This window comes from Bubalus bubalis, chromosome 20, assembly GCF_019923935.1.
Source record: "Bubalus bubalis isolate 160015118507 breed Murrah chromosome 20, NDDB_SH_1, whole genome shotgun sequence".
Taxonomy (NCBI): Eukaryota; Metazoa; Chordata; class Mammalia; order Artiodactyla; family Bovidae; genus Bubalus; species Bubalus bubalis.
In genome coordinates, this window is record NC_059176.1 from 43,873,335 (window position 1) to 43,886,113 (window position 12,779).

Consider the following 12,779-nt stretch of genomic DNA (forward strand, 5'->3'; position numbering starts at 1 on the left):
AGGACTGAATCCATCACCTCCCTGCCCCTTCCACCAAAATACCCGCAAACACTGGGACTTCATCAACAATCTCTGTCTTGGGAAATGGTACCCTGCCTTTCCAGGGACTGAATCAGGAACCTGGCCACTGCCACGCTCACCAGCTCCATCTGATCCATCATCTGGTTCTGATCTGGTTCTGTTGGCTTCATCTCAGGGGTTCACCTGCTTCTCTCCATGTCCACTGCCACCTAGAGAGGGCCTCTGCAGTCCCCTCCCTGGACCATGGGGATGGACGCCCTCAGCCTGTAGGCCTGATTCAACAGCCAGAGAGGTCTTTTCAAAATTCACCTCCTGCTCCCAACACTTCAATGGCTTCCTATTGCATCTGGATACAAAGACACCTTTTTCCCCTAATACTTACTTTAATAATACTGTCCTGCTCATGACTCTTTAATAAACAACCAGTTCTCCCCACAGGGATCTCCGTGGGCGTGGGGACCACGCCTGGCTTTGCACACTGCTGTGCATGCACAGTTGGCATTCAATTAATATTTGCTTAATTAGGTGGATAAGCAATTAAAATAATTAACGTCAGGCTTGGACCAGTAAATGGAGAGTGATGCCATTCACTGCTGCAGGGGACCTGGGGAAGGGGTACTGGCTTTGCAAAATGAGGGGGACACGTGGACGGAGATGCTGGGTGGGCAGCAGGAAATAGAGACCTGTGGTTTGTGAGGCTGACGTTAGGAAAAGGCATATACTCTGGTGCTAAAATGAGCTGTGCACCCTTAAGCCAGCAGTCCCCAAACTTTTTGGCACCAGGGACTGGATTCATGGAAGACAATTTTTCTACAGACAGGCAGAGGGGTAGAGGGGATGGTTTGGGGATGATTCAAGTGCCTTACATTTGGTGGCTCAGATAATAAATAATTTGTCTGCAATTCAGGAGACCTGGGTTCAATCCCTGGGTCAGGAAGATGCCCTGGAGAAGGGAATGGCAACCCACTCCAGTATTGTTGCCTGGGAAATCCCATGGACAGAGGAGCCTGGTGGGCTACAGTCCATGGGGTCGCAAAGAGTTGGACACGATGAGCGACTTTCACTTCACTCACTTATTTCTATTATTATTACATCAGCTCCACCTCAGATCATTAGGCATTAGATCCCAGAGGTTGGGGGCCCCTGTTCTAAGCCATTCCTGTAACTCTCTCTCTCTCTCTCTGCCCTTCAGGAGGAGCTGGTGGGGGTCCACGTTCTCGCCTGTCCGTAAGAGTCCACCGGTCATTGGCATAAGACTGTCCCAATACTGCCTGTTGAGGAGACCAGCTGCACACACAGTGCAGCCAACCTATTTCACTCAGAATCTCTCTACCCGCCCAGAACCCGGTACAGCGGGGCAGAGGGGTGCCCAGGGAAGGCTGGCTGAACTGAATTAGAAGTTTTCTGGTCTGAAATGCTTTCAAAGAGAAAGAACACAGCTGTGATCCTTGATCACATTCATTCATTTCATTCTTTGGGGGGCTTGGAATCCATCAAGCATATAAAATTACGGCAAATGAACCCAGACGAGGCCTCATTTCGAACTTGCTGATGTGATAGAAAGAGCAATGCTGTTCTAAAAATAATAATAAAAAAAATTCATGCAGTTCTGTTATTTCACATTTAAATTAACTTTCACTGCGGATATCATAATTTTCCGAAAAGTACCATCTTGTTTCTAAAGCCACCGTGGTTTCTTATTCTGAAGTGGTGGCCTCGGGGGCCAGCCTCTTTGTGTCTTGTCAGCCACATGCCCCATGGAACTCTCAAGTTCCTTTCCCAGTGGCCACTGCCCAGAGACCCACGAGAAGTCCTGTCCCTGTAGACCGGGGTTTCTCAGCCTCCCACTGGTGACCCTTAGGGCTGGATCATTCTTTGTGCTGGGAGCTGCCCTGTGCTCTGGAGGATGTTTGCCAGCATCCCTGGCCACTACCCCCAAGATGCCACCTCCCCCCACCTTCCCACCCACCCTGGTATTGTGACAACCAGAAATGCCCACCCCCCACCGCAGCTCATAAGCACTGTATGGACACATCTCTGGGCCCCCGTGTCTGGGTTCTTAGATGCTCTGCCACTTGGCTCAGTCAGAGTCTCTTCAAATAAGAAAGAGAATAGCATCTGGTGATAACCAGGAATAAAATGCTTCCCTGGTGGCTCAGCAGTAAAGAATCCACCTGCCAATGCAGGAGACGTGGATTCCATCCCTGGGTCGGGAAGATCCCCTGGAGAAGGAAATGGCAAACTGTATATTTTATTCCAACACAGAATTAATTTACAATATACAATATGTAATATACACTAAAATTCTATTTTGTATTAATTTCTAATGTTTTTTAAGATCTGTAACAACATATGCAAAAGTATTAATAGCGGGTAGGAGAACTATCTTAACACTTTTGTGTATTTTCCAAATTTCTTATAATCCACACATTATCTTTCTTGTTCCATTCAGGGAAAAAGTGATTATGGGGAAGAAAGAAGCCAATTCCTCAGAAGGGTGCTGGGAGAAGACCCTCTCCAGGCTCTGCTCAGCTGCCCTCGCAACATAACCGGAGCAGTAAAAAATGCCCCACACGATGTCCAAAATCAAGAACTCCTTACTGGTGAACATTTTTGCTTTTCTATGAATTTGCCCGGAAAATGGCCCAACTGTCACAGTCTGGAAAACCATGCAGGCTCTGCTTATCTGCAAAGGGCCTCGCTTCCAATTGCAAAGCCAGTGGTCCTCAATGCCACCTTCTTGAGACCCGTGTCGACCCCTGGGTTGGCGGGGTGGGGGAGGCAGATGAATGAGAACCAGCCCAGGGGGCCTTATCCGTGACTGCTGGTGCTCACACAGGACACAGCAGCAGTCTCACACCCAGAGCAAAAGGCTGGGAAGGGGAGCACCTTGTGGGATTTCCACAGGGATCTGGTGAGCGTACGGGTCTTCCGAGACTACCAGTTGGTCCCCAGGCTGCTACCGGTCTGACCTGTTCTCCTGCAGCAGTGGCGGTGGTGGTTGTTCAGTCGCTAAGTCATGTTTGACTCTTTGTGACCCCATGGACTGGTCTGTCCAAGGAATTTCCTAGGCGAAAATCCTGGAGTGGGATTTCTTTCCATTTCCATCTCCATGGAATCTTCCCAACCCAGGGATCGAACCCGGGTCTCCTGCATTGGCAGGCGGATTCTTTATCACTGAGCCATTGATAAAGGGATCAAGAGAACCTCTTCCAATGGAGTAAGAATTCAAGCTGAGACCAGAAAGAAACAAAAGGAGTGGCATGGGAGACAACGGTTAGGTGTGGGGAGTGGGTAGGAGACAGCAGGAAGGACAGGTGAGCAGTTCTTCATCCTCAGAAGAGAACACAGCAGCACAGGCTAAGGCCCTCAAGTGGGAAAGGCCTTGACGAGAAGTGGGAGACCTCGCTTTTCTTCACTGAACAAGTGCTGTGTGTTCAGCTAGTCCACCAGCTTGACCCGCATGACAGCGGCTCTGCCTGCTTCTGTGTGAGGGCCTCTTTGGCTCCCCATGCAGTGGATCCCACCCCTGGGCAAGTCTACTGCACGCTCCTTTCCTAAGGACAGCCCAGCACTGAGCTGACACTCGCAGTGGAGTTGTAGTTCTAGAAAAGATACCAAAGTGACTTCCCCACGCATCTCAGCATAGGCCGAGGATGAGGCAGTTATGGAGGTGATGCTGGAGGACTCAAGGGATGTGGTTCAGGTGTTCCACTCTTGGGGAGTTCACATCCCCCAAGGAAAGGCCTTAGAAAGCTGCTGAGAGGCTGGCAAACACCACTCTTCACTTACATCTCCAGCCCTGGTTGCTCAAATCCACTTGGCCCACAGCCTCCCCAGCAGCTCCCTGCCAGTGTCTCCATGGGACCTCCACCCCAGTGCTAAGTGCAGGAGCCTCATGGACACCCCACGGCCACATGCACCTCACTATCTCCCCATCATCTCCTACCACCCAGGTGTTAGGAGTCAACCTCAACTGTTATTTCCCCCAACCCCACACCATAAATGGTGCTAACCCAAAAAAGGGCTGCTGCAGGCAATGTGGCCAAGGATATAACTGGTGTCTCCGGAGCTGCTCAGCACAGCAGTCTGCCCTCCAAATAGATCTCAACTCCATCCCCTTCCCTCCATGCTCACCGCCGCCCTTGTCCATGTCAACAAGCTCTAACAGGATGCTGGCTTCTCCTCTTGCCTCCATCCAGTCCACTCTCTCCACTCTCCATACAGCAGTCACTGCAGGTGGTACCATGTACCTCCACTGCTCAAGACCCTTTGAGCTCTCTATTGCTCTTAGCACCAAATCTCAACCCCTTATCCCAATCCATGCCTCCCATGAGTGGCTTCTACTCCCTTCTTCAACCTCCCACATCACCATCACCCCTGCTCACCCACTGTCCTCTGGCCACCCTGGCCTTTTCTGGGTCCTCAAACCAGCCCAGCTCTTCCCAACTTCAAGCTAGCACAGCACCTAGCTACCGACACATACTAGTTGCTCAATAAATCATGCCCGAGAAATAAATATATCTCTTTTTCAGATATCACTCCTGTTTTTTGACAGAAGCTACTGCAGATGGTGACTGCAGCCATGAAATTAAAAGATGCTTACTCCTTGGAAGGAAAGTTATGACCAACCTAGATAGCATATTCAAAACCAGAGACATTACTTTGCCAACAAAGGTCCGTCTAGTCAAGGCTATGGTTTTTCCAGTGGTCATGTATGGATGTGAGAGTTGGACTGTGAAGAAAGCAGAGTGCCGAAGAATTGGTGCTTTTGAGCTGTGGTGTTGGAGAAGACTCTTGAGAGTCCCTTGGACTGCAAGGAGATCCAACCAGTCCATTCTGAAGGAGATCAGCCCTGGGATTTCTTTGGAGGGAAAGATGCTGAGGCTGAAACTCCAGTACTTTGGCCACCTCATGCGAAGAGTTGACTCATTGGAAAAGACTCTGATGCTGGGAGGGATTGGGGGCAGGAGGAGAAGGGGACGCCAGAGGATGAGATGGCTGGATGGCATCACTGACTCGATGGACTTGAGTCTGAATGAACTCCGGGAGTTTGTGATGGACAGGGAGGCCTGGCGTGCTACAATTCATGGGGTCGCAAAGAGTTGGACACGACTGAGCGACTGAACTGAACTGAACTGAACTGAAAAGGCTATTGGACAGAAATGGTATGGACTTAACAGAAGCAGAAGATATTAAGAAGAGACGGCAAGAATACACAGAAGGACTGTACAAAAAAGATCTTCATGATCAAGATAATCATGATGGTATGATCACTCACCTAGAGCCAGACATCCTGGAATGTGAAGTCAAGTGGGCCTTAGAAAGCATCACTATGAACAAAGCTAGTGGAGGTGATGGAATTCCAGTTGAGCTATTTCAAATCCTGAAAGATGATGCTGTGAAAGTGCTGCACTCAATATGCCAGCAAATTTGGAAAACTCAGCAGTGGCCACAGGACTGGAAAAGGTCAGTTTTCATTCCAATCCCAAAGAAAGCCAATGCCAAAGAATACTCAATCTACCGCACAATTGCACTCATCTCACACACTAGTAAAGTAATGCTCAAAATTCTCCAAGCCAGGCTTCAGCAATATGTGAACCGTGACCTTCCAGATGTTCAAGCTGATTTTAGAAAAGGCAGAGGAGCCAGAGATCAAATTGCCAACATCTGCTGGACCATCGAAAAAGCAAGAGAGCTCCAGAAAAACATCTATTTCTGTTTTATTGACTATGCCAAAGTCTTTGACTGTGTGGATCACAATAAACTGTGGAAAATTCTGAAAGAGATGGGAATACCAGACCACCTGATCTGCCTCTTGAGAAATCTGTATGCAGGTCAGTAAGCAACAGTTAGAACTGGACATGGGACAACAGACTGGTTCCAAATAGGAAAAGGAGTATGTCAAGGCTGTATATTGTCACCCTGCTTATTTAACTTATATGCAGAATACATCATGAGAAATGCTGGGCTGGAGGAAGCACAAGCTGGAATCAAGATTGCTGGGAGAAATGTCAATAACCTCAAATATGCAGATGACACCACCCTGATGGCAGAAAGTGAAGAGGAACTAAAAAGCCTCTTGTTGAAAGTGAAAGAGAAGGGTGGAAAAGTTGGCTTCAAGCTCGACATTCAGAAAACTAAGATCATGGCATCTGGTCCCATCACTTCATGGCAAATAGATGGGGAAAGAGTGAAAACAGTGTCAGACTTTATTTTTCTGGGCTCCAAAATCACTGCAGATGGTGATTGCAGCCATGAAATTAAAAGATGCTTACTCCTTGGAAGAAAAGTTATGACCAACCTAGACAGCAAATTAAAAAGCAGAGACGTTACATTGCCAACAAAGATCCATCTAGTCAAGGCTATGGTTTTTCCAGTGGTCATCTATGGATGTGACAGTTGGACTACAAAGAAAACTGAGCACCAAAGAATTGATGTTTTTGAACTGTGGTGTTGGAGAAGACTCTTGAGAGTCTCTTGGACTGAAAGGAGATCCAACCAGTCCATCCTAAAGGAGATCAGTCCTGGGTGTTCATTGGAAGGACTGATGTTGAAGCTGAAACTCCAATACTTTGGCCACCTGATGTGAAGAGCTGACTCATTTGAAAAGACCCTGATGCTGGAAAGGACTGAAGGCAGGAAGAGAAGGGGACGACAGAGGATGAGATGGTTGGATGGTATCACAGGCTCAATGGACATGAGTTTGAGTAAGCTCTGGGAGTTGGTGATGGACAGGGAGGCCTGGTGTGCTGCAGTCCATGGGGTAGTGAAGAGTCGGATATGACTGAGTGACTGAATTGAACTGAACTGATCTTGCCATCAACAGTCTTCTAAATGCCATGAAATGTAGTGTGTAATGACACTGGACATGGGACTTCCCTGGAGGTCCAGTGGTTAAGAATCTACCTTCCAGTGCAGGGAACATGAGTTTTATCCCTGGGTGGGGAACTAAGATCCCACATGCCCACGCAGCAACTAAGCCCAGGTGCCACAACTAGAGAAAGCCCACACCTGGCAATGAAGACCTAGTGCAGCCAAAAATAAAATAATAATAATAAATTTTAAAAAATCAGCCACTGCCATAGTATCAGCAACCAAGACAGGGACAGCAAATGACCTAGAAGTAGGGAGGGGTCCCCAGTGGCTCACTTGCCTGCCAAAGCAGGAGACACAGTTTGATTCCTGGGTCGGGAAGATCCCCTGGATGACGGCATGGCAACCCACTCCATTATTCTTGCCTGGAGAATCCCATGAACAGAGGAGCCTGGTGGGCTACAGTGCATGGAGTCAAAAACAGTCAGAGACGAACAAGCAACTAAGCAACAGCAGCAGGGAGGGGTCAGGGGCCCCAGGAGATGGGAGCTAAACCCACGGACTATGGTGGCAGATACCATAAGAGCGGAGGGGCCAAACCCATCCTGCTCCAAAGACCACTCCTCCTTGCTGAGTAATTGGTAGAATCCAAAACCCAAACAGGGCACCTAGAAGGGGCAGGTGGTTAGAGTGTGAACCTGGCTCAGATCTCCTGAATACATGAAACTAGGAAGATTCCAACTTCATATTACCTGGTCCCCAGAGTGCCCCTACCATACAGCACAGACAAGTGTCACTGCAAATGGGTCTGCTGGTCTGCAGGGCTCAGCTGGAAAAAAAGGAACAAGTGGGTGGGGTGGGGAAGTGATGGCCTGTCACCTTGGTATCCTGAACAGAGATAAACATTAGAAAAAAAAAAAAATCGGGTGCCTCCCAGTCCACTTGTCTGTGTTTACTAAGCTCTTATTCTTGGCAAAACAACAACATCTGGGGAGAGAGGTGAGCTGGGAGGAGGAGGGAGCATTCAAAGAAGCATCATGTGACTCGTGCCTAGGAGAGGTGAACTCTGGGTACCCAGCTCAGGTACCTTGCCTCTCTTGGTTGTAAATTGCCAGAGAAATCTGAAACCTGTCTTTGGGCTCTAACCTTTAGTTGTCTCCCTTAGGAAATACACCCTTTCCCCAGAGAAGTTCAAGATTCACAGGGTGCAAAAACAACTTGATCCACAGACCTGAGGGTTATCATGGAGGGTCATTCAGAGAAAAGGCAGGTGAGGGACTTCCCTGGTGGTCCAGTGGCTAAGACTCTGTGCTTCCCATGCAGGTGGCCAGGGTTTGATCCCTGGTCAGGGAACTAGACCCCTGCCGCCGCTAAAGATCCTTCATGCTGCAACAAAGACTTAAGATCCCCAGTGCCCAACTGAGACCTGGCCCAGCCAAATAAATAATTTCTTTTTTTAAAGAAAAGATGGGTAAGTAAGAGAAAAGTCAACCACCTAAAGGAATTTTTTCCCTTGGGAAGATCACATCATGCTCAGTATCTCTGGTATCACTGCCAACAGAGAAAAACAGACACCCACTGTCTCTATCAAGCAAGTTGGGTGTTAATAAATAATAAAAACAACTCCCTCCACTTGCACAGTTCAAGTGTTCCAAAGTCTAAGGCACAGGCAGTCATGTGCTCAGCATGGCCAAGGCTGGCAGTTGCCCTGTATTTATTACATTTGCCTCACGGAACAATGTGATACATAAAATGTATTAAACAGCAATGTTATGCTATGTATGTATGTATGTATGCATGCGCGCGTGCGCACGTGTGTGTGTGTGTGTGTGCATGCTCAGCCGCTCAGTCGTGTCCGACTCTTTGGGACCATGGCCCACCAGGCTCCTCTGTCCATGGGATTCTCCAAGCAAGAATACTTGAGTGGGTTGCCACTGGGGAAACCCCATAGCCTACATATATTAATGTACAGTGCCTCTGATTTTATTCCTATTTCCATTATAAACCTATATTGGACTAAAATATCCTCATTTAACGTCCTTTGCTTTTCCTAATATAACATTTAAATCCATCAACTTAACATTGATCTTTAAGTAGCTGAACAGGTTGAACTTGTAGGCTTCAATCACAAGCAAACTGGCAAAGCTGTTTTCAAACTCAGCATCTGGACAGGAGACTCATCTGTTCTTCCTAGACTCCCTATTTCTGCAAATGGAACCTCCGTCCTTCGAGCTACTCAGGCTCCTCACCTCTGTGTCTGTGTCTCCTTTAAGCCTACCCCTAATCTAAGAGGTGCAAGTCTGAGCTCCTCCACCTGCCCAACAGTATTGTCCTTCCTCTCTGTGTTCCAAGCCAGGGCCACTAAGTCCCTCCTCCCCAGCACCTGCCTCATCTCAACCCGGCCCCTCTGTTTCCAGTCCTGCTCCCTCATTCCTATGTTACCTCAAACCTGAGCTAACAAATTAATCTTCCAGAAGCACTGTGATCATGTAACTTCCCTGTGCAATATCATAGAGAATTCTCTTAATGTGGAATGCGAGAGTCCATACTCCTCAGTCGGTCCACTCTAAAGCCTGTTGTTGTTCAGTCCTATCCAACTCTTTGTGACCCCATGAACTGCACCAGATCCGGCTTTCCTGTCCTTCACTATCTCCTGGAGTTTACTCAGACTCATGTCCATTGAGTCGGTAATGTCATCCAACCATCTCATCCTCTGTTGTCCTCTTCTCCTACTCTGAAGTCTGCTGCTGCTGCTGCGTCACTTTAGTCGTGTCCGACTCTGTGCGACCCCATAGACGGCAGCCCACCAGGCTTCCCGTCCCTGGGATTCTCCAGGCAAGAACACTGGAGTGGGTTGCCATTTTCTTCTCCAATGCATCAAAGTGAAAAGTGAAAGTGAAGTCGCTCAGTCGTGTCCGACTCTATTGACCCCATGGACTGCAGCCTACCAGGCTCCTCCGTCCATGGGATTTTCTAGGCAAAAGTACTGGAGTGGGGTGCCATTGCCTTCTCCACTCTAAAGTCTGGCCACTGCCAAACCGCTCGGTGTGAAATTCTCCGGCTTAGAGCCCCATCACTCACTGTATCTGCGCATGCTCAGAGTTAAGTCCACCGTGACTCACACCATCCCTTCCACCTGCAAGTGTCTTTCGCACCTGGGTCTGTGTTCCAACTCTTCAAAGTGCAGTTCTAAAGTGTCCAGTCTCCAAAAGCTTTGCCTTACCACTTCAGATGGAACTGACCCTTCCTTTCTAACTTTTTTTTTCCTTTGCTAGATACTGCGTATGTTCGCCCCCGCCCCCCGCCTCCACCCTACGACCTCCGACCTCCGGCTACCAGAAATTCCCCGAGGGCTGGCCTCTGTCTGACTCACTCGCACCCTCCACCGGGGCCGAACACCACGCCACGGCCATAGCAGTCACTGCACAGCACCCAAAACTTTGTAGCAGTCAGCCCAGCTGTCCGCCTTTCCATTCTCAGACACCTTTCCGGCCGTCCTATTCACAAGGTAGAGCATTTCTCCAAACACAACAGAATTTCTCTGCTACTATTCCAAACCATGTCGTTATTCCCACTTGATCAGGACCTCTTCTCATTTTTTTGAAATCTGCCCAGTAAGCAGAGTTGTCATAGACAGCACCCTGGGAGCTGGTCAGCCTTATAAAGCAGAGGACGTTGAATTGGCCTGGGCTTCTCCACGCTGTTTCTACAGGCTGTGTGCATGTGTGTCCATTAAAGATGGGGACACACAGTAGCTAGTCGCCAAGGGATCAAAGGACCAGAGCTTGAGGGGACCATCCCGGAGTTCCACCCTGTTGAATCCTGGCTCCGAACTTTTCCCTTCATCAGCGCTGTACCCTCCTACCCGTCCCGACCGGCTGACGCCTGATGCTACAGGGGCCCGGGCCGGAAGAGAAAAAGGCGCTGGATGGGGAAGGCGAAGGTGGGTATTTTCGGAACTTCAGGGGATCCCGGACAGGCGCTTCTGGTTCCCAGGGATGCGAGGCCGGCGTGCGCCGCCCGCGGACCGAAGGGGACGCATCCCCGAGACCGGGACGGGCAGAGACCGGGATGGAGATCCTGGAGCTGGTGCTGAGGCTGAGGCTGCCGCGCAGAATGACAGCGCCCCGCTCTACCCTACCCGGGGATGGGGGTGTCCAGCCCCCCCGCTCCGCGTCCCCGGGGGCGCTCGGCGCGCCCAGCCCCTCCCGCCCGCTCCGGCCCCAGGCAGGGCCCGCGGGTTGCGGCGGGGCCCGCGGCCGCTACTCACCCGGAGGGTTGACGGCCGCCGGGGTTGCCATCTTGCTCGGGAGGCTGGGCGCGCGCCGGGCGGGGGCGCGGAGCGGGGGCGGCGTGGAGCCGGGCGCCCCCCGGGGCAAACGCGGCAGGCGCAGGCCCAGGCGCCACCGCCGCCGCCCCTCCGCCGCCCCTGCGCCGCCACACAAAGGACGGCGCGGGCGGGCGCTGCTCCGCGCTCTCCCGCCGCCCGGCCGCCCGCGCCCCCGCCTCTGTCGCCTCCGCCCCCTCCCCGGCCTCCTTCTCCGGCCTCAGCCTTTGTCACACGCGGGGGGCGCCCGGCCGCCGCTCCCCGGGCCGGGCCGCAGCACCGCGAGACTTGGGGCGGCGGGCGGCCGGACCCCCGAGTCGGGGGCCGCCCCCTCGGGGCCGCTCAGGTGCCCAGGCTCGGGCTAGAGGCGCGCCCCCTCCCCGCTCTCCAGGTCCGAGTCTCCCCCCGCCCATCCCCACCCCGGGGGTCCCGGACACTGCTCGAAGGGGCGCTGTTCCTGGGCCAGGGGGCCGGGCCCGAGAGGGTGGGGGGCCGCCCATTAAGATTCAGAGGGAAGATGGAGAGAAACAAAGGCGCCCCAGTGCTGCCCACTTAGCATGCCGGCGCCGCGCCGCTCGGCTCCCAGGGCCGAGACTCCTAAGGCCCCCGGCACCTCCAAGGCCACGGGCACGGAAGGACAGCTGCCGAGGGCACCCAGCGAACACCAGACCCGGGAAATTGTGCAGGATTCGGCCCTTAGAAAGGCTGTCAGCTCGACTTCCCTTTCTGCACAGTGACTGTCTTTGGTTTTTACCCGAAGTTGTTGCAGGAGCTTTTACACAACCACCTAAGAATTTAAGAGTCTCTGAGAGCTTTTGTTTGCCTATCCTGGTGAAGTTAGCCATAGAGAGCTGGGAGGGACTGTTTCTTCGCCAGACAGCACGGTTGATCATAGGAAGGAGATGGCACCCACTGAGAAGGCTCCAGTGACGAATGAACCCCTCCCAGGTGAGACCCACAAAGGGCAAGACGGCCTCTTAATGTGGACACGTTTGCAAAAACATCAGACTGTCTTAAATCCTTACAAAGAAGCACTTGGTGGAGAAGGAGAGGGCGAGTAGAGAAAAAATGCTTGGGATGTTATTTTCAAATCAGCATTTTCTTCCAGGGGAGTATTTGTCACTATTGATTTGACTAATAGGCACTTAATGATATTCATTTGTTTATCGATTCCATGAAATTGAATGTCTGCTGTGTGCCTGGACAAGGCGATGTATTGGGTGGACCATGGAAAGAGAGCCACAGGGGCTCTGCCCTCCCTGTACTTCTAGTCTGGGTGGCCATGAGGGCAGCAGAATAAGGTGTTTGTACTCCAGAAGCACACAGCTGCTTGGGGCTCAGTGGGGTCACTGGTGAATGAATGAATGGGGGCAGAGAGAGGCCAAAGTGATGAAGAACACACACACTATTCTGAAAAAATGAGCAGAATATGACAAGGGAAAACTAGGGCATGAATGCAACCAGCACCAAGGTGGGCCAGGCTGGTGGGACTTCCCTGGTGGTCCAGTGGCTAAGACTCTGACCTCCCAGTGCAGGGGGCCCCTGGGTTCCATCCTTGGTCATGAGGCAGGAGATAGATGGGCCCCACACTGAACAGTTTCTCCCTTATAGACAG

At 51.2% G+C, this 12,779-nt stretch overlaps 1 protein-coding gene across 2 annotated transcripts in view; it reads right to left on the reverse strand.

Moving 5' to 3' along the window:
- ARNT2 (aryl hydrocarbon receptor nuclear translocator 2) overlaps window positions 1-11,275 on the reverse strand; it is a 191,059-nt gene extending 179,784 nt beyond the window's left edge. The window contains exon 1 of one of the 2 annotated variants that reach the window (XM_025271546.3): window positions 11,108-11,275. In XM_025271546.3, the coding sequence (XP_025127331.3) occupies window positions 11,108-11,138 (31 nt within the window). In that variant the 5' untranslated portion in view covers window positions 11,139-11,275. The remainder of the gene's footprint in view (window positions 1-11,107) is intronic. The other variant, XM_025271545.3, reaches the window with a different exon arrangement.
- Between the last annotated feature and the right edge of the window lie 1,504 nt (window positions 11,276-12,779).